The sequence below is a fragment of the Gopherus flavomarginatus genome, chromosome 2, assembly GCF_025201925.1.
Source record: "Gopherus flavomarginatus isolate rGopFla2 chromosome 2, rGopFla2.mat.asm, whole genome shotgun sequence".
NCBI classification, from domain to species: domain Eukaryota; kingdom Metazoa; phylum Chordata; order Testudines; family Testudinidae; genus Gopherus; species Gopherus flavomarginatus.
The window spans coordinates 219094557-219117430 of NC_066618.1; the positions used below are offsets into that span (position 1 = coordinate 219094557).

The following is a 22874-nucleotide window of genomic DNA, read 5'->3' on the forward strand; positions in this document are numbered from 1 at the left end:
GATACGTGGATTCAAGTCCCTCAGTTCCAATGACCAATTATCCAAAGTGAGACTGCTTCAACAAGAAAGACTGAGGGATCCACCCATCAGAATATTCCATAACCTAGTGGTTAAGACACTTTCCCTGAGGAGTGAGAGACCCCTGTTCAAATAATCTCCCCATCAAGCAGAAGGGGGAGGGAACAGAACTTGGGTCTCCCACATGCCAAGAGAGTGCTCTAACAGCTGGGCTAAAATGTTTAACATAGAGCAAGAAATAGAGGAGATGGTGGTGCCTAATGGCTTAGACAACTATGTTGTCTGACTCTAAGGCCATGTCTTCACTACAGAGCTAACCTGGCACTGCTGCAATTGAAGATTTAGCGGGTCTGGTCAAGACATGCTAAATCAATGGGAGAGCGCACTCCTGTCGATTTCTGTACTCCACTTCTCGAGTAAGGCAAGTCAGCGAGAGAACATCTCTCACTGATACAGCAGGGTGTAGACACCACTGAAAGTGGATCTAGCTATGTTGACTTCAGTTACATTATTCACGTAACTGAAGTAGCATAGCTTAGATCCATTTCCTGCAGTAGTGTAGACCTGGCCTTTGAGAGGGATTCCTGGTTGTGGATTGCAAGCAGATAAATGTAACTTCCCTGCAACCCAGATTTAGGTGCCTAACTCCATGAGAGGGGCAGGGACTACAACTCATCCCTCTTGTCAGCATCTGCTATTGGCTATCATAGGCTGCTTCCCGCCTCCTGTGCTGGCTTTTGAGGATCCCAGTCTCAAGTCCCTATCTCTTCCCATTCACTATAGAGAGAGTCTAGGCCAGGGGTCGGCAACCTTTCAGCAGTGGTGTGCCGAGACTTCATTTATTCACTGTAATTTACGGTTTCGCGTGCCAGTAATACATTTTAACATTTTTAGAAGGTCTCTTTCTATAAGTCTATAATATATAAACAAACTATTGTTGTATGTAAAGTAAATAAGGTTTTTAAAATGTTTAAGAAGCTTCATTTAAAATTAAATTAAAATGCAGAGTCTCCTGGACTGGTGGCCAGGACCCAGGCAGCATGAGTGCCACTGAAAATCAGCTCGAGTGCCATCTTCGGCACACATGCCATAGGTTACCTACCCCTGGTCTAGGCACTTAATTCAGGCTTTGTTGATCCCATTGTTGTTCCACTGATTTTCTAGGTGCCTAAAACTAGGTGTTAAAACACTGAGCATTGCAACACCTATGTTCCATTGTAGTTCTGGGCCTGAGAAACCAATTGATGCATGAACCCTAAAAATTAAGCAATAAGAGAAAAGGATATTTTAAAATTGCATAGGATGTGCCAATAAAATTGACAAGGAAGATACTCGAATTTTGCTACCTCTTAAATGGGCTCATGACCTCTTTGCACAATAGACTATACCAGTTGGAACAAACATTCATGTTCAGCCAAAAGGCAAAAATTGTGATTGAACGAGGCAGGGAATAAATATAAAAAAACCCTTTATTTGTATATTTGATTTTAATTACTGCAACTTCAATAAATCATGCATTCCCCTGAGTTTCTTACCTGTGGGGAGGGAAGGAACTTTATAATTTGTATTATTAACGAACAAGATACAAACAAAACTAAGCCTAACTATTACAAACCATTTCTATAGTATTATGATGGGTGTGCCAATACAAGGGACTTAAGAAGGTATTAAAGTGCTGTTATTATATCTTTAAATAATTTATTCTTTGCTTTTACCCTTTTTGAAGATTCAGCCTCACGTGTATGTCTTAGACCACAGAAAGAAACTAACACATTTGCTCTGTATACCTTAAGTTCTTTTATGGCACCAGTTATTGTAGTATCTGAGCACCTCACAATCTAGCCACACTCCTAAAAGGGAAACCAGAATACTAGTGGTAGCAAATGCATTACAAGCATTTTTTCATTTGTTTGTTTTAATCAATCAAAATCTGATTTCTAGATGCTAACTTGACTCCTCCGAGTCAGGTTAGAAGGGGCTGTAACACTGATGTGAAAATATTCTTTGCTCCTTCAAAAGTCTTTTATGCTATCTCTGTCTATCTGCATCTATGGACACTCATTTACTTCCGCTCTGGAAGGAGTTGCATCTAGCCCTTCTTAGCTGGAAACAGTTTTTGCCCAAGGCAGGAATCAAAGGGGCGCAGGGAAACAGCAAGGATTTTGGAAGGCAAGAGGACCTCACTCCAAATCCAGACAAATCCCTAAACTGATCTGCTAATTAAGTGATGAGAGAACAAAAACCATTAATAAAATCAGGTCAATTACATTTCTGAGATGTCCAAAACAGAGCAGGAGCAATTATGCATGTTTTTTATCACTGCCATCAAAAAGTGTAAGGAAAGAGTTAAGATTTGGTAATTAGTCTTAGACTCCCCTAAAAAAGGGAAGGGAGTCTGCTACTTTTGAAAGGTATCACACTGACAGTCCAGGAGACCATCAATAGAACAAATACACCATGGGCAGAGCAAGTTTCCTCACACTGCTGTCAGTGTGCTTTGACCTGAAGAAACAGACCTCTAGGGATGAGTGTGGTTTATTCTCTACGCCCATTTAATCCTTTAACTCTCTACCGAGACTGCCACCAAGAGTGACAATTAGTGTCAGTTGCGATGGTTTCTTTTGTAGTGTATCCACTAGGAACGGAACTAAGACCACTCATTCTTTCATGTACACCACCAAACAGCTTTCTGAATATCTAACAACTTTCAATCACTACATATCTTGACTTGCGTTTGAACCAGCAATTAAGAAGTGAAATGCCAGGAATCCCATTACCAATCTCTTAGACCAGCAGTTCTCAACTGGGGGTTAATGTCCCCCTTAGGGGCCGCGAACAGATTTCGGGGGTCCACCAAGCAAGGTCAGCATTAGACTTACTGGGATCCAGGGTAGAAAGCTAAAGCCGGAGCTCTGCCGTAGCAGGGCTGAAACCGAACCCCACGCCCAAGCAACTTAGCTTCACCGTGCCTCCTTTGGCATGGGGCCACAGACAACTGCCCTGCTTGATACTCTCTAACGCTGGCTCTGGCTTTTATATGTAGAAAAATGGTTATTGTGGCACAAGTGGGCTGTGGAATTTCATAGCATGTTGGGGGGGGTCTCAGAAAGAAAAAGGTTGACAACCCCTGTCTTAGACCACATGGATTATTCCAACTTCACCCCAAACACTTCTATTTCCTGGTTCTATGAGGAACTCTTACTTTAATCCTAAAACATTAAAAAACAAAGTTTTTACTACATTGTTCGCTCTAGTGACAAACAATGCAAGACTCATCCACTTTTATAGCTTATCATAAAATTTTTAAACTCTATTTTCTATCACAACTAAATGGCATCTTCTACAGCAGGGGTTCTCAACCCTTTTTCTTTCTGAGCCCCTTCCCCCCAAACATGCTATAAAAACTCCACTGCCCGCTTATGCCACCACAGTTTTTCTGCATGTAAAAGCCAGGACCAGCATTAGTGGGTAGCAAGCAGGGTAACTGCCCAAGGCCCCATGTCATAGAGGGCACTGTGAAGCTAAGTTGCTCAGGCTTCAACTTCAGTAGCAGGGCTTGGGGCCCCAAGCTACAGCCCCATGCAGCGGGGCTTCGGCTTTCTGTCATGGGCCCCAGAAAGTCTAATGCCGTCCCTGCTTGATGGACCCCCTGAAACCTGTTCATGGCACCCTCCCGGTTGAGCCACTATTCTACAGTGACACTCTATTATTCTGCCAAAACACAGTACAGTTGTTTTACATGACTTTATACACAGATCATAAGCAGTGTCTGATTTATTACAAACTGTAAATTAAAAAACAAACAAACAAAAAAAACCCCTTTGCTTCAATTGCACTTGTAAAATGAGTTTAAAAATACATTGAGTCATGCTCTATCTTTGCTTATGGTATGGAGGCAAGTGTGATTTATAATGATTTTTTATTAAGGACTACAAGCCTGAGAAGATGACTTCTCATAACTGAGATAAAAGGAGGGTTAGTTCAGAGTTTAAGAAATGGTTTACAAAAAAATTATTAGAGGATTTATACATCATATAGTAGTTACCCTTTTAAAAATAATCAGTTTGACAAAAATATTTTATCAAAGATACCACTGTACCTACTGGAAACTAATATTTCCTTAATTCTAAGGCTCTGAGTTTGCTTCTCAGGGTACAAATAATCAGAACTCTATATTTAATAATAGAACGTACCACTGAAGCATGCAAAGTTGCCACATACTATATAATTGAATGCACAATGAAAACACTGCCTTAAGACAGAATAGCTAGAATACAAAAGAGTTTCTAGAAATATAAGCATTAGAAGGAATAATCTAACAATAATATTAGCATTTCACTAAGAGATACTGGAAGGTGTTTGACCCCCCCAAAAAAAGTGAGCACTCAAAGAAATTTGCAGATCTTTTTCCCTAACACCACTGACTCCATCAAGCCTGCCCCCACCATACAACCCCTCCACCCCCCATCCACAAAACAACAAGTTAAAGAGTTTGTTCAGCTATCCAGAAGGAATAAGGCTTACTCTGAAACCAAGAAATCACTGAGCTCTTTTCAGGAATTTTACGAAGCAGCTTGAAGAGTAATGGCGTAGATCATCAGTTTATACAGTAGTTTGATCAAAAACATGTTTCCCCTATTTCCTTATGGAGTTTACATTAGATGTGAATGAGAAACTGATCCGGACACCACTTCACAGGAGATATTGCGAGTAGCTTAGGGAAATTAGTTTACTGTGTTTTAGAAATAAAAACAGTGTTGTCCTTAACTGCCACAAACTACATTACTGAAAATTGATTTCTTATTCTTCAGGCATTTATTCAAGAGCCCAGATTTGAAATAAAACTTTGAAATAAAAAAAACCTTTATGGTGATCCATTGGTTTAATTTCAGCTTTGTTTCAGGTAGGAGAAGACACTCCCTCAACCACACTTTCACACGGACAATAGGAACCCAATATTTCAGTTGGTTTTGTGACAGCATCTCCTAATTAACTGCTTTGATAGCTGAAAGAAAGAAATCAAATGCAAAACCTATTTCAAGTAATCAATTCACTGTTCTTTTGATTTTCCTCTTATGCCTCCACCTTAAAGACAACAATTTGCTCTCTTTCTCCTTCCTCACAACCCATTACTTATCTCTAAATCTTCTCCACACCTTTGTTTCAGGGTATGGTCTGCACTACAGGATTATTCCGATTTTACAGAAATCGATTTTTGGAAACAGATTGTATGAAGTCGAGTGAATGCCACCTCACTAATCACATTAATTCGGCCGTGTGCGTCCATGTACCGAGGCTAGCGTCGACTTCTGGAGCGTTGCACTGTGGGTAGCTATCCCGTAGTTCCCACAGTCTCCCCCGCCCATTGGAATTCTGGGCTGAGATCCCAATGCCTGATGGGGCCAAAAGTTTGTTGTGGGTGGTTATGGGTAAATGTTGTCAGACAATCCTCCCTCCCTGAAAGCAACGGCAGACAATCATTTCGCGCCCTTTTCCCTGGATTGCCCAGGCAGATGCCATAGCACAGCAACTATGGAGCCCATTCAGCCTTTTTTCACTGTCACCATATGTTTACTGGATGCTGCTGACAGACGCGGTACTGCAGCGCTACACAGCAGCATTCCCTTGCCTTTTGCAAGTTAGCAAAGACGGTTACCAGCCCTACTGTACCGTCTGCTGCTTTGCAAGTTGGCAATGATGGTTACCAGTCATACTGTACCATCTACTACTGTCATGGGTACTCCTGGCTGGCCTCGGTGAGGTAGGTCGGGGGCGCTTGGACAATAATGGGAATGACTCCCCAGGTCATTCTCTTCTTTAAGTTTTGTCTAATGGAGAGTCGGTCCTGCCTAGAGTATCAGACAAGCCTACTAAAGAACCAGAGAGGCAAATGGCCGCTCTGGGTCAGAGCCCCAGACATCCCACAGAAATGATGAGCTGCATGCCATTCTAGGGGGTGACCTTACAACAACCCCACCCATTGCTTCCCTCCTGTCCCACCCCTCCTGGGCTGTGTCAGTTATCCCCCCATTTGTGTGATGAAGTAATAAAGAATGCAGGAATAAGAAACAACACTGACTTTATAGCAAGCAGAGATCAAAGGGGGGAGGGGAGGGCGGCTGGCTTACAGTGAAGTAGAGTGAACCACCGTTCTGCACGTGCTCAGCCTATAGCTGAAAATGGGAATCTGTGACAATCATTAGGATAGAAGCACAGGCAGGACTGAATCTCCATTAGTGTGGGGGACCTTTGGTTGACACTGGTAAAATACAAAAATGTCCCAGGATATGTATGTTAGGGGACAGTTCTAAACGGCAGCTTAATTTTTTTATTTGCAGCAAAATGTAGAGGTCTAAGTATCTGACTGTGAGCCCTGGTGCAAGGAGTAGGCTGGGGTAGGCATGACTGCTCGGTGCTGCTGACTGGGAGAGCAACCTGAGGCAGAAGCCTCCAGCTGCCATGATATTCCAGGCAGGACTGAATCTCCATTAGACAAAACTTAAAGAAGTGAAGTGAATGACCTGGAGTCATTCCCATTTTGCCCAGGTGCCCTCTGCCGACCTCACCAAGGTCGGCCAGGAGCACCCATGTCTGCCCAGGTGCCTCCAACCGACCTCACCCAGGCCAGCCAGGAGCACCCACAGGACGATGATGATGGATATCAGTCCTACTGTACCATCTGCTGTTCGCAAGGCAAGGCAAGGGGATGCTGCTGTGTAGCGCTACAGCACCGCATCTGCCAGGAGCATCCAGTAGACATACGGTGACATTGAAAAAAAGGCGAGAAATGATTTTTTCCCCTTTGCTTTGCGGGTGGTGGTTGGGAGAGGGCTGACGACATATACTCTGAACCACCCGCGACAATGTTTTTGACCCCTCAGGCTTTGGGAGCTAAGCCCAGAATTCAAATAGTTTTCAGAGAGTGCAGGAATTGTGGGATAGCTAGTCATCAGTCGCCCCTCTCTCCGTGAGCATCCACTTGATTCTTTGGCTTTCTGGTACGCTTGTATCAGCTCCTTATGTTTCACGCAGCACTGTGTTGAGTCCCTGTTGTGGCCTCTGTCCATCATGGCCTTGGAGATTTTTTCAAATGTTTTGGCATTTCATCTTTTGGGACAGAGTTCTGATAGAACAGATTCATCTCCTCATACATAGATCAGCTTCAGTATCTCCTGTACAGTCCATGCTGAGCTCTTTTTTGATTCTGGGACCGCATGGTCACCTGTGCTGATCGGCACTCCATGCTAGGCAAACAGGAAATTGAAATTCAAAAGTTCGCAGGGCTTTTCCTGTCTACCTGGCCAGTTCATCCGAGTTCAGATTGCTGTCCAGAGTGGTCACAATGGTGCACTGGGAGATAGCTCCCAGAGGCCAATACCATTGAATTGTGGCCACACTAACCCTAATTCGAAATGGCAATACCGATTTCAGAGCTACTCCTCTCGTCGGGGAGGAGTACAGATATCGGTATTAAGAGCCCTTTATATCGAAGTAAAGGGCTTCGTTGTGTGGACGGGTGCAGGGTTAATTCAGTTTAACGCTGCTAAATTTGAGATAAATTCGTAGTGTAGACCAGGCCTCAGTCTCTGCTCAGTTTATATTTGGCTGATTCACACACTTCCCTTCTCTCTTTTCTGGTCACCTTTCTCCTATTATACTCTCACCTCCCGAACATCAAACTTGCACAGATACTCCAACACATGGTGCTCAACCACAGGAATTTTTTATAGTTTTTTGAGGTAGCCAGTGCCTCAATTCTTTGGACTCTACCAGTAAGTTACCTCATTTAAAATAAAGGGGATGGAGGTTAGAGAAGGAAGAGCAGGAAGGAAATCACAATGTTAAAATCTCAGCTTTATTTACTGGATTTGTATACATGTTGAAGGTTATTTCAGAGAAAAATCTGAGTTTAGCATGGAGTCTAAGGATACGTCTACACAAGGGGTCTGCAATCTCTGCCACGTCGCTTGCTAGGGTAAGCACCCTGGCGGGCTGGGCAAGTTTGTTTATCTGCCGCATCGGCAGGTTCACCCAATTGCGGCTCCCACTGGCCGCAGTTCACCGTCCCAGGCCAACAGAGACAAAGGGAAGCAGCGTGGGTGAGGGATGTGCTGGCCGCAGCTTCCTGCCACCCCCATTGACCTGGGACGGCGAACCGTGGACAGTGGGAGCCGCGATTGGCCGAACCTGCTGACGTGGCAGGTAAACAAACTGGCCCAGCCCTGGCGAGCTGCGTGCCAGAGGTTGCCAACCCCTGGTCTACATTCAGGGCCAGCTCTAGCTTTTTGCCGTCTCAAGTGGCGAAGCAGGGAAAAAAAAAAAAAAAAAAAAAAAAAAAACCAATCGGCGGCACTTCAGCAGCAGCTCCATTGCGCCGTTTCATTCTTCTGCAGCAATTTGGCGGTGAGTCCTTCACTCCCTCTCTTCCTCTTCAGTGGCACTTCAAAGAGGAACAGAGGACCCGCCGCTGAATTGCCGAAGACCCGGACGTGCCGCCCCTTTCCATTGGCCGCCTCAAGCACCTGCTTCCTTCGCTGGTGCCTGGAGCCGGCCCTGCTACACTGCATTTTAAAATCCACAGTAGCAAACCTCAGAGCCCAAATCTACAGACTTGGGCTTACAGAGGTCATACTACAGCACTAAAAACAGTATTGTAGATGATGTGGGTCAGGCAAGGAAGACATCCTCCCCCCAGCCTCCATTAGCCCAAGCTGCAGCTTCTACACTGCTGTTTTTAGTGTTGGAGTGCCAGCCCAAGTTTGCAGACCTGGGCTCTTACACTCTCTGCCATGGGTTTGAAAATGCAGTGTAGACATATCCTAAAGGCCTCAAAATTCAAAGAAGCCAGATCTACAGGTTCCATAACCTTTAATATAGTGTCACAGAGTTTGGGTCTACATTTGCACTTCTAATATTTCTATTTATTTGTGTGAGCCAGAACAAAATCAAGATCATGCTCTTATAGCACTGCAGAAAGACACAGCTAGAAGTAATAAAAATGTACATCGCTGAACTAGGCAAATATAACTACAACATAGGAGGAGCATGTACTGTCAATTGAATAATAAGATGCTATTGTTGTGGAGTCAGTTTTTTGACCATAGCTACACTAACAATTTGTTGCTGTCTCCTTCTCCCTATTAAATCTTAGCTGCAGATTTCCTAGTTGTTTTTTTTTTGTTTTTTTTTAATCAAGGTCACTGACATCGCAACCCACATAAACAAGGTTTGAAAGAAACATTCCCCTGCTTTACAGTACTTCAAATATTTGGATAGAGAAGTATGTCCAACCACCAAATTAGCAGTGGAAGTTGGGGGAGGATTTTTAAACAATGATTTGGGCATAGTCTACTGTAATATCTGATACATCATTTGCAGAACACCTGCATTCTACCCTTGCAGGAGAACAGACTTCATCTGATGGTTCTGTACCTCTAAATACTATTATCCTAAAAATCTCTAAACAACTGAAATAGTATAAAAAAACTGCTGAAATTTTACAGTCAGTCAAATACCGTGCATCACTGTAACAATTACTACAAATTCTGTGTTCAGTGTGTCAGGTCTGGGACACCTTTTGTATTTATAACACTGCATGTACCCATTAATCGTCAGGGAGTGAGTATATTTATAGAAATTTAACATTACTATAACCATTCGTCTCAGTTTATATTTTGAAGAAACTGAGCATGCTACAGTCACATTTTAAAAGGGTTCCCCTTAGCTGTGTTGCTAACACCATTTTCCTGAACTGAATACAAAAAAATAAAAAATAAAAAATCTGTTCTTTCTGCTAAGTATATTTTTAGTTCCATACACTAGCACAATGCTTGGGTTTAAATAATTAGTGAAAACATTTCTATTTAATATAAGATTTAGTAACATTTTGAAATATTTCTAGTTTTAGGTCCAAGCTACTTGATAACAGCAAGTGGGTAATAGCCTATTTTGACAAATTACATTGCTACTCAGCTATAATGAACCTGGGACACTTCTTAGCTGCTCCTCAACATTCTCTGATTTAGATATTTTTGCAAAATGCTTTAGAATTAATGAAACAGCTTATGTTTAAAGTGCTTTTAATGGAAACAGTCATAACAAAATGTAATCAGCGAGTGTCAAACTCATTTTGGAGAGAGATATCAATACAACATATGACTAGACAACTGACTGTTTTAATTTGAGGAAGTATTTTTTGGCCAAGTTGACAAAATTAAGAGAGGCGCTTTTCAAAAATAATGCATTATTTATGCTGGATATCCAATGGAAGGTGATTTCTAAAGGTTTTTGAAGAGAGAAAAAAATAGGACTGCTTTAAAAACGTACCAAATGCTCAAAAAAAAAAATCCAACAAAAACAAAAAAACCTAGGATGAAGAGAAGGAAGCTTTCAACATGTGTTTAAGAAGTGCCAGATTGGAAGTTCTGTTTATTCACAAAAAAATTCCTTGGCTATACTCTAAATACCATTTTGGATTACCAGAATTAAACATCTTAAAAATTTGATTTGTTTTATCACTAGATCTACTATTGCCAAAGACAGTGACATGAAAAAAGGTAATATAGCAGAGTAGTTAGTTTCATTTTTGTTTATAACGGATATCTGGAAAATTTTACTTGTAGGCTCTTGGGCACCATGTTGCAATGTTTGGGTTGCAACCACAAATGGCGAATGTTCATTTAAAAATGTTTCCATTGGAATTATTAAAAAATAAAAATTAACTCATGGAAACATTGGCCTTCAGTTTGACAAAAAGCTTAGTTTTTTACATAGCTGTAGGGCCAATTTAGCTTCACAAGGTCCCTTTAACTGCAAAGGGGGACTTTTCATCATCATCTTGCAGCCCCATTTTTGCTGGCTCCTATTTGGTGCAACCTCACAGCACGTGTTCTGTTGCTGACATCACACTCAGTACAGAACCCCATTGTAAACGAAGCATGTTCTTATATAAAATAATGCTTTCATGTCTAAAAATTTAGGGTTTGCAATTAGATATTATAAAAGTCTTTTGAAGCCTGTGAAATACAGAAAATACTTAGTTATGGGCCTGCTTCAGTGCACAGCAAAGTCCTTGTAGAGTAGGACATCACCAGCAGAACACATGCAGTAGTGTCACCAACTGAAAGCCAACCAACAGAAAAATACAATATATGTTAAATGTAATGCCCCTGTTTCTTTGGTAATTTAGCACATCACATTTAAGTCATTTTAATTTTTATACTCCAAAACAATCTCTGCAAGTCATCTTTTGTCTTCAAATTCTTTATAAAAAGGTCTATTGGAAATGTAGGAAAGAGGGGAAAAAAATCAGTTATAAACCTGCTATGGGTTCTAGACAGTGCATCCACAAGCAAATTTTAATCAAGACAGAGGATACATTATAATAAAATTATTGTACCTAGATCACAATCACAGTTCACTGAATCAAGTTTAAACCAATAATAAAAATCTTTCCAAAAAAGGTCCCTATAAAAAGTGAGATCTTACGTCTATTACAAAAACTTTTTAAAACAGTAGAATTTCTAAGACAATGACTTGCAATGAATGGCAGATTCAACAGTGATGGGCACTGAAGAAAAAAACAAACCTTAATTTTCCATATCAACATATCAAATATTCATAAAATTCAAGAGCTGAATGATTAGAGACAGATGAGAACTCTTAAACAGGTAACTAATTTGAATATATTCTGCATATTATTATATATATGCCATTCAGTGCCTTTGATTCTTTAGCCTGTGGGATTGTCTATTATGACAGCTAAGACCCCATCTATACTTTCCAACTCATCTGCAGAACTATCACTACTAGATGCCACCTCCCCAAACTAGGTTTCCTTCTAATAATGCATCAAGACTGTATGTGATAATTACAGCACTTACCATCACTTACACATTGCTAAATAACATGTGATCCTTCCCTTGTATTATGGCAACCACATGAAAAGTAGCTATTTGTCCCTTATTAAAGAGGCAAAGGAAGGAAGGAAACTACCATAGTTATCCTATATTTGAAATACAGCGAAGGCTGGGAGAGAGGGGTTAGGTGTAAAACAACCCAAACCAATCCCCCAAACAAAACAGATCATCCCAGCTGAATTAAATTCTTGACAACACTGAAAAGTGAAATCCACTGTTTATGCACAGGTTTGGAAACCTGTTCATTAGGTTAAATTCATCACATTCCACATACAAAAACAAAAAATAATACCATGATAGGAAGATCAGAGCTCTCAATGCTTCTTTCCCAGATGCTCTCTCTATAACCCTGCCATAACACTTGGTAATGTACCCATTGTCATCAATGGGTATCACCAATAGGGAAGTTTCCTGTTCTAGAGGATGCTTTTGATAACCCTTAACTACCACAACAGATACTCATGTGCATGGATAGCTTACTAATGAAATTAGATTCCTGCTCCTCCCCCCCCCCCGCACATCAATAACTCAAATCCAAGCTCCCTGTCAGACAACACAGAATGCTATCCATTAAAACTCTAATATTCTTTAGCCTACCTCCAGCAACTCAAGACCAAACAACAAAAATTTGACACACTGTTCTTCATTCAGACCCACTGTGCTTTGTTGCTATTTTAAGCCACACTGTAAGAGCACATATTTAACATTATCACACAAAGTAAACACATTCATAAAAGGTAGTACAAACTTAAGGATAGAATGCCACTGAAAGTTATGGAGAAATCTTATTTGGAATTTCCCCACAAACTCTTAAGGATTCTGAATATGGAAGAGTGATCATGCACAGATTAAAAGTAAACATCTTAAAACATGTTGAGGTTATAGATGCACATGAACAAGTTATGTTGTGATTCTCACTGAAATTGTGCTCCAGTCCCCATGTGCATAAGCAGTAGTGTGTGTACTGGAGGGAGAAGATGAAACCTTACTAGTGAAAGGTTAAAACCAGAAATTCCCTTCCACATGAACCCTTGTGTCTTGTCTCCCATCTACAGAATACCTTCTATCAGAGCACTGCCCTCCTCCAAACAGACTGTGGAGCTCCAAACTTTGGGACCCCCCTTATAGGATCAGCAGGAGAAACTTCACTCTTATCCTTATCCTCATAGCTGCTCAGTATTGAAAAGCTACACTCAAATGTTCTTCTTCACCCTACAAGCTACCAGGAGAGGAGGTTGAGAAGACAACACAACTGTTTCCTTCCTGTACCACTAAAGGATTTTGGGGGTTTAGTGTCATCAGGGAAGTGAGTTCCCTTCCTCCAAAGTTGTGTGTTGTATTTTCTTTTAATAAATAAAACATTATGATATAGCACATGAAAGGAAATAAAAGTTATTTTCTAATTAGTGCATTTAATCTTTAACAAGATGAATTCATGTAGTTTTGTATTTAGTTTCCCTTATTTTTAGAAAGGAGGACTGCAATTGAAATACATGTGCAATGTGAAATTGAACTGTGTTTTCATGTGTTTATGTAGTCAACATGTAATTCACATAAACATGGAATGTCTATTTAATTAAAATGCATCTGTCTTGATTACAAAAATGCACAGCTGCAAATAGGTATGCATATTTCTGTGCGTGCATGTGCCCGTGTGTATTACAAGCACCGTGTCTTGGTACTCGCAAAGTTTAATGAAAAGTTATATACTCCATATGTAGAAAAGGAGTTCAGTTATTTCTAAAACTAAAAATTGCATTCAAACACATTCAAGGTACTTGCCTTCATCAAGAATTAAGTGTTTGGCACATCTCAAGTTTCAGATAAATTTTTCTGAGTTGTCAGAGTGCGAAGATGCATGCAATATTGTAAAAGACATGAAAGGGGTGTTTTTTCATATGGATAGCTGAAAAACAACCAAATGGGATTATATACCTCTCATGTCTGCCCACTATTCCCCCAGAATACATATAGATTGCATTAGCATTAAAAAAACCTCAGGAACAAGAGAGTGTCCCTCAACCATAATTATATACATTTGCTATCACTAATAAATCTATTTTATATCAGAGACAATTCTGTTACCGACATTTATTCACTGAATTCAAAACATTACATAAAAAATTAACTGGCACAAAGATATGTTACCATATCCTTAATTATTTCTTGAGGGGTGGGGGAGTTTTTGCCTTTCTGTTGTTTCAGAAGCACATAAGGACACCTGGAAGAGAGATGATGAACAAAAGGTCTTCTAAAGTCACTGAAAATCTACAACATAGCTAATTAGGTTCCAGCTTCTAACACAATAGTGGGTGTACCATCGTCTGTTATCAAGTATATAGCCAAGGGCACCAGACAATACAACCCCACATTCAATTTAATTACAGCCCATGGCTTTTGCAGAAGTGGTGTGTTTCAAAGGGTTTAAGCACTCATTTATTTCTAGACCTACATGAAATAAGGCAGCTCACTGTCATACAGACTCACCAATTAGACTGAACAGTTTCTGATCTCTTGCTCTCTGGAAGGAGAACAGTGGGCAACAAGAAGCCTTTTACAGCACAATCCCACAAGCTTTTTAAAAAGCTTTCAGCTTCCTGTAACATTAAAAGTTTGTACATTTCAGCTTTGATGTTCATAGAACAAAAGTACTGACTTAATCATTTCAGATTCTGTAGAATACTAAAAAAAGCTTTGTCAATGCAACACTCCGGTCATGATGCTCTTTTCTGTCCTAGATCGTATCAAAAAGGTCACCTGTCTGATTTATACAAAATTGATTTCCTTGTTGCTTCTTATCAAAGTCTTCTGAAGGCTTGCCCCATGAAAGTCTACAATAGTTAATTCTGACCAAATGGCATGATGCAATTAGCAGAAAAGCCTGGTCAACTCCTCATCGGTAACTCATACTTTTAACGAGGCTGTCGATTAAATCGCAGTTAACTCACATGATTAACAAAAAAAATTAATCGCAATTAAAAATGTATCACGATTAATCACATTGTTAAGCAATAGAATCCTAACTGAAATTTATGAAATATTTTGGATGGTTTTTCTACATTTTCAAATATATCAATTTAAATTACAACACAATACAAAGTGTGCAGTGCTCACTTTATATTATTTTTATTACAAATATTTGCCCTGTAAAAATGATAAAACAAAAGAAATAGTATTTTTCAGTTTAGCTCATACAAGTCCTGCAGTGCAATCTCAAATCATGAAAGTGCAATTTGCAAACGTAATTTTTTTTTATTACATAACTGCACTCAAAAACAAAACAATGTAAAACTTTAGAGCAGACAAGTCCACTCAGTCCTACTTCTTGTTCAGCCAATTGCTAAGACAAACAAGTTTGTTTACATTTACGGGAGACAATGATGCTCACTTAATTAGTCATCTGAAAGTGAAAACAGGCATTCACATGGCACTGTTGTAGCGGGCATTGCAAGATACACCTCTACCCCAAAATAATGAAGTCCTCAGGAGCCAAAAAAAAAAAAATTCATCTCACTGTGTTATAAGTGAGGCCTTGTTATATCAGGGTAGGGAGAGGAACTGCTCCCCACCCTGGCTCACCTCTGCTCTGCCTCCTCTTTGCTTCTCCCTCCCTCTCCCCCTTCCAGGCTTGCCACACCAATCAGCTGTTTGGCACGACAAGCCTGGGAGGGAGGAAAAGCAGAGCTGAGCAGCGTGCTTGTGGGAGGAGGAGACAGAGTAGAGGTGAGCTGGGGTGGGGGGCAGTTCCTCTATGCCCCCCCCGACTTACTGTGGCCCCTCTACCCCAGCTCACCTCCACTCTGCCTCCTCCCACGACTGCACCGGAGCTCTGCTTCTCCTCCCTCCGAGGCTTGCCACGCCAAACAGCTGATTGGTGCAGCAAGCCTGGGAGGGAGGAGAAGCAGAGCTGCAGCATGCTCGTGGGAGGAGGCAGAGCAGAGGTGAGCTGGGGCGGGGAGGCCCCGGCGAGGGCCGCAGCAAGTAACAGGTGGGCACAGAGGAACCACTTGAGGTGACACAAATTCGGATATAAAGAGATAAAGCAGACCCGTCCCCCGGAGCGCTGCTTTACCACGTTATATCCAAATTTGCATTATATCGGACTGCAGGAATATTTATGCACCAGATGTGCTAAAGATTCATATGCCTCTTCATGCTTCAGCCATCGTTCCAGAGGACATGCTTCCACGCTGATGATGCTCATTAGAAAAAAATGCATTAGTTAAATTTGTGACTGAATTGTGACTTCTTGGGGAAGAATTGTATATCCCCTGCAAGTAAAAACAGAGCATTCTGCCGTATATTCCATGTTATAGCAGTCTTGGATGATGACCCAGCACATGTTGTTCATTTTAAGAACACTTTCACTGCAAATCTGACAAAACGCAAAGAAGATACCAATGTGAAATTTCTAAAGATAGCTACAGCACTCAACCCAAGATTTAAGAATCTGAAGCGCCTTCCAAAATCTGAGAGGGATGAAGTGTGCAGCATGCTTCCAGAAGTCTTAAAAGAGCAACACTTTGATGCAGAAATTACAGAACTTAAACCACCAAAAAAGAAAGAATGCTGGTGGCATTTGACTCAGATGATGAACATAAAACTATTACACACACACACACATCCCCCATGTTATTTGCCAATCACTCTTCACTCTGTTTTTGTGTTCTGTTTTGTGTTGAGGCATGAATCTTGTCTTTTTTCTTTTCCTTTTTTTTTTTAGGAGGAGGGGATTAAAGTGGTGCCTAGAGTCCCAGTCCCATTGTGCTATGCACTGTATGAACATATACTAAAGCAAAGGCCCTGCTCTGAAGAGCCTACATTCTAAGTAACTTTGTCATCTTATATGCTTGTACAGCACCAAGCACGAGACTTTGGTTTTACTATGGTACAAACACAAATTTAAAAGCAAACAGAATTCTTTTTCCGGTTTTATAGTAGTTATATTTCTAGTTTCAAGAATTAAACTAAGTAGAAAGGTTCTTACCCCAAAATGAACCAAAAACCCCAGACAGTCTTATCAGCTGTGTCTGCTGCATACTTAAGGAGATAAAGTACTTTTCTTCCCCCCCACCTCTTGCATTTTCAAAACTTGAAATCAGAACCAGCTCTCTCATTCTGTCAGCATATGCCTTTTCTTTGAAGCATTTAAGGCAATGAAAACTCACATGCTCTGTAACAGAAAGCTGGCCCTGGTTTCAACTTCGAAAGCCTGAACACTTGCAACATAGAGTGATGACAAATGCAAACACTGCTCATGCTTTAACTATTTTAAGTTTGGTAGGTATATATTTTGCTATTTATGGAATTCTTCAGAAGTACCTAGAACATAACTATGCTACAGAACCACCATAGCAGAAGCTTCTTCTGAAACTATGGGTAATTTTTTTCTCCCTGGCAGAAGCTGGTCTGTTTTCTCAGACCTATTTTTGGCTATTATAACTGTACTAAGTTCAGTATGTATCAAGTCTATAAATCTCAACAGCTACCACATTGCAACATCAAAAGCTTAAACTTCAGCTATTATTCATCTTTCAATAATACTAGAGATGAACAACGGCTAAATTACATCCCTCTGTCATCAACTTCAGCTGAAGTACTGTTCTTAGTGGCAAGAAAATTGCTACACTTCCGAGCAAATAAGGACTGAAGGGAAGGTGGTGGCATGATGGTGCAGTACTGTATGTTTAAAATATACTCTATAATGTCTCTCAGGACTGCAACCTAAAGCAATAGCTGGATCAAAATGTGTCAAGATGAACACTTATGTACCTTTCCCTGGCTCAGGAGGAGGCTTCTACAGCAGTTCTGCAAACAGAGCTAGAAGACATCTCAGGTTTAAGAAGAAAGACGAATCAGCAATGATAATCCATAAAATCAAAACCCTTCTCAACTAAATAAATTAAAAAGTATTAAACTGGATTTATTTGTTTCATTCCTCTTTTATACCTTGCTTAAAGTCACTAACACCATGAAAAAATGTACATATACACAGTGTAAACACACTATGTAACCCAGTTTTCATGGTGGACCAGATTCTGTCACTTACTCACACTTAGTCGTACCTTATGCCATTAGGGAGGCAGAATCTGTCCCTTTATAAATAAACTCATAATAGAGGTCAATAAAATCACCAGTCTGCAATTGTCAAGTTGACAAATATTACTGATTTCTTGATAACAATGGACTTCAGTGTCACATCGCTTGAGGAGATCTAATCAGTTAATAAGGCCAAGAAAGTCTTTTTATAAGCAATAATGATGGAGGGCCAGGGCATTTCCTGGGGATTAATGACCAGCTGGGAGAGCTGATGCCTTGAAGCAATGCCTTGGGCCATTAACCCAAGCCAGTCATTAATTTCCCCAGGAAATGCCCTGGACCTTGATCATTATAGCAATATTATACAAAGGTAGCTAAAGAAGAAAAAGTTTAACATTGATTTTCTATTTAAAAAAGGGGAAAAAAAATCTATCCCACATTTATAAAGCAAAGATATTTTCTTTCTGTGATATGTCCCATAAGAAGAAAAAAAAAAACGCACTACTGTTCCAACTGATGCTGGAATGAGCAGTTAACTTCTCCCAACTATCAGTAAGGATTTAAATTAATCAGTCTTGTAAAGAAAGCAAAACGAGTCTTTTCTTCAGAAGTGAGTGTGTAGTTTGTTCACCATTAAATGAGCTAAACAAGGATGAATTGGATGTTCCTATATAATTACACCAAAATCAACGCTAATATTGTCACTGAGTGCTCATTTTCTTTCTTGATAAGGTCAAGAAGGAAAACATCCTGTCTCTCTTAAAATCTACTTTATATATTTCTGTCTTAATAGACTGGCTTTTTGTCTGTAATTATCATTAGTATTAAAAAAGATGTAGAGCACTTAAACTTCTCCTTAGGTAAACTTTATGTAAGCATTGTAATAAGTAGTAGAAATTTCAAGGTAAGGCCTGGTATCAAACCATACAGCATTAAGACCCAAGGAGAACTACACTAACTAAGATGAATAAAGTGGCCCATATTGTTAAAAGTAAAAGTGTGTTTATTCATATACATCTGTCTGTCAAGCGCAGTTGCCTTATTCCACCTCTTCCTTACTCATGTACACAGAGCTACTCTAAACTAAGATACCTTGAAAGTTTAAAAATATCTTTCCAAGTCATAAGCCAACGAATGGGTAAGTTTACGGTTAAAAATATAGTGAAGAGAGTTAGCTTATATCTGAAATAATAAGCTAGAACAAAAACACTTTCTGCATCATCATCAACCCTCTAAGCTTATTCAAAGACACCAGATATACACAGCAGGAGATCAAACTACAGTACTACACTCAAGCGACCAAAAACCCCCAAGAGTAAGGAGAGGTCACATGTATTTTAGACAACATAAATACTATAATTCACAGAAAGATTCTTTTTTCAATTAGCCTTCAGGCTGGCTGATTAGCTGACAAACTGTTTGAAAGGGTCAGTTTGTCCAGAACTGGTATTTCCACTTTGGAAACCGCTCAGGCATTTCATATACCTGTGTTCACTGAACAGTGCTCTTTCAGGCCTGTGACTGAGATGATTATTGCTTGACACCAGAATGTCAGAGGGTTTTTTTGTAATCACCTATTGCAGCTAACATTAAAAGTATTGCCCGAAACACGGAGTGCAACATAACTGAGGAAAGTTTTACAGATTTAGTTAGAATGAATTCCTACTTCCAACTCAACAGTAAAAGTGCTCTTCAGTATATCTTTTAATTAAGTATCAGAGGGGTAGCCGTGTTAGTCTGGATCAGTAAAAGCAGCAAATTAATTAAGTATCCTAAGGTAACTTTGGGTTTAAATACACAGAAAAATACCCTATACCAACAGGAAAGGATTGGGGAAAGGGGGCATGTGTGCAGGTGGAAAGGTTGTTGATGCATGCACCAAGACCTATACCTATTCAATGGTTTTGACAAGGCTACTTTACTACGTGAAACATACCTACCCAATCTGATCTCATTCCAAAGCTACACTATGGTTAACTCAAGGAATTATGCTGTTACTATATATTTTTACATTATGGACACGGTCTACTTTGATGCAATAGTAACTAATGCAACTGTGCAAATAAAGCCAATTTACCTTTTTTAAAGAATGGTTGCCAGGAAACAGAGCTATTTTAATAAACACACAAGATGAATGCAATTGTCACATGAACTCTCTTGCAAACTTCTACAGTTTAAAATTACACCCTCCTTATTAAGGCGTAATTGAGTATTTTCTTGGCTGTTCCCTACATTTATGAGGTTATTTAAACAACTCATTAGCACATCAAGAACACCATGCATGTTAATTATCTTTCAAATTCTTATTTAATAAATTTGACTTGATTTACATAACTCTCACTTCTACTATAAAAAGAACAGGAGTCTGCACAGTCCATTTACTAATCCTATTATTCTGGGAACACAATTCTAAACTTTTGCTTAGCAGCGATTTGGGATTTCATACTTCCTTCTTCTTACAAAGAAAGTGATTAACTCTAAGCTTGCTGTAAGTCACAGAGAGCCCAAACTTGCAGCTAACACCAGTGCAGCTACTTAGAGAGCTCCGGGAGAAGAGGGGGCGGGGAGAGGGAGTGGGGAGAGGAGAGCACGGAAGTTTAGTAACTTGCAACAAGACTATTTCATGCCTGTACAGTGAGACTTGCACTAGAGGGCCAAGAAGGCAGCAGTTGCCTGCCTGAAGTGTGGCCGCTCTGGGACTGCTGCCAGGGTGTGCAGTGTGCTTTGGTCCTTGCAAAGGGGTCTGGTGTTGGCTGGAGCAGGCGGGGGAGGGTTTGGGAAGCGAAGAGGGGGTTGTGTATAGAGATGGGTCGGGTTTTCTTGTTACCTGTGTGGGGGAAACAATAGCAGGTGAAACTACTGTGGGTGAGTTGGTGCTTCTGTGCCCATTGGCTTCGGGGAGGAGGAGAGGCAGGGGGTCGTGTTTCACTGACACCACCACCACGGAGGCAGCGGCAGTAGCAGCGTCCAGGGGCTCGGCGGGGCGGAGGCAGAGTCTTTTGGGGGACGAGGAGGGGCCGCAAGCATCCCCCCCGGCCGCGGCCGCCCCAGTGTACACAGCCTCGTAGAGGGAGCGCTTGGCCGGTGTCAGAGCGGCCGCTTCTGCCTTCACGTGGGGGACGTCGCTGTCTTTGGGGAGGATGTAGGTGTTGGCGGGGGCGGGCGGGGGCCGGTGCCGGTGCCCGCCGTTGAGGATGGCCTGGGCGGCGGTGTAGCAGCCCCCTGCCGCCCCGGCGGGGTGCGGGTGGTGCCCGCCCAGCTTGGTGCCGATGCCAGCGATGCTGTTGAGGGTGGCGATGGAGACGGCGCCGATGCAGTGGTTGGTGTAAGTCTTGGAGAGCTTGGCCGCCTTGGAGAGCATCTGCATGCGGGTGCCCAGCAGGTTCTTGCCGATGGCCTTGTTCTCGTACCAGGTGACATCCCCCTCGCTGCAGTGGTCCCGCGGCCGCTGGAAGAAGGCCTTGCACAGCGGGTTGCGCTTGGCCAGGTACTTGACGAAGCTGGAGTAAGGGCAGAACTCGGTGCCCGTCTCGTACATGCGGGGCAGGTTCTCCTCGTCGCTGCTCTCCGCCCGCTTCTTGCTCCAGGAGGAGGAGCGCGACTTGTGGTAGGGTCCCAGGGACTTGAAGTAGACGAACTTGCGGCCGTCCTCGTCCATGGCCAGCCCGAAGGAGTCCTCCTCCAGCTCGCGCTGGTTCTCGCGGCCCCGCGTGCAAAAGTACATGCAGGTCTCGAACCAGACCTTGTTGAGCAGCCCGAAAGGGCTCTGCGTGCTGAACACGCTGCAGGTGTACAGTTTGCGCAGATCCGCCCGGGTGATGGCTTGTTTCTGCACCACCGGCCCCGCGCCCTGCTCCTCCAGCTTGCGGATCACCGCCGCCAGCGTCAGGTTGGCGGCGCGCAGCTCCGGGTCCTTGGTCAGGTCCAGGGTGCGGCAGTAGGGCGGCTCGTTGAGGTAGCGGTTGAGGGAGCTGCGGATGCTGATGAGCGAGGACTTGGAGTAGAGCTGGCCGCTCTTGGAGCGGGCCTCGGCGTAGAAGGAGCGCAGCACCCGGCACAGCGCCCCCTTGTCCATGGTCTCGAAGTCCGGGCTCTGGGACTTCTCGCTCAGGTACTCCCGGAAGATGCGCACCGCGTAGCGGGTGGCCAGCCGGGTGTTCTCGCTCAGCCGGGCCCGCTCGGGGCGCTGCAGCAGCAGGTCGGTCTCCGGGTCCGAGTCCTCCGCGCCCCGGGCGCTAGCGGGCACTGGGGCGCCCCCAACTGCTGCTGCCCCGATGCTGCCGCCACAGCCGCCTCCAAGGCGGCCGCCACCGCCGCCGCAAGAGGAGTCCAGCCCGCCACTGGCCCGGTCCATACTGATCATAAGGACCGGCTCGGGCTCCAGCGGCTCCTCCTCGCCGTCCCACTCCAGCCCCATTTCCTCCTCCTCTTCCTCGTCCAGTAGCAGGAGCCCCCCATCGGCGCCGTCCTCCTCGTCCCCCGTTATCTGCACCTCCTGGATCTCATCGTCGTCCTCCCCGTCCTCGTCCTCCCCCGCGCTGCAGTAGTGGTGGGGGCGGTGGGTGCCGCCGCGGCCCGGCGGCCGGTCCCCCCCATTGTTCTCCCCGCCGCCGCTGCTGCCGGTGTTCCAGTCGCCGCCGCTGCCAGGCATTCTCGCCATATTGCCGTCTCCCTGCCAGTCCGCGGGCAGGGCGCATGCGCTATATTGGACCGCAGCGCTGGAGAGCTTTTGTGTTTAATGACCTTCAGCTACCGGGAGGCAAAGCTGGGCTCTTAAAGGGGCCGCGCGCTCCCAGCGGCGGCGGGGGCTGCCGCGCGGCGGGAAAGGGAAGGGGGAGGGCGGGGAGGCATGCGGCGGTGCGCGGTAGAGGAGGGGGGACACCAGCGGAGCGAGCGCCA

General features: G+C 42.8%; 1 protein-coding gene across 4 annotated transcripts in view; it reads right to left on the reverse strand.

Annotated features, from left to right (window-relative positions):
* The window catches only part of KCTD1 (potassium channel tetramerization domain containing 1), a 147044-nt gene that overhangs the window by 77241 nt on the left and 46929 nt on the right, over positions 1-22874 (reverse strand). Inside the window, exon 1 of one of the 4 annotated variants that reach the window (XM_050941953.1) lies at positions 20803-22635. The exons of the other annotated variants lie outside the window; for them this stretch is intronic. Coding sequence (XP_050797910.1) covers positions 20803-22635 — 1833 coding nt within the window. Of the gene's footprint in view, positions 1-20802; positions 22636-22874 lie in introns of those variants that run through there. 4 annotated transcript variants of the gene reach the window in all.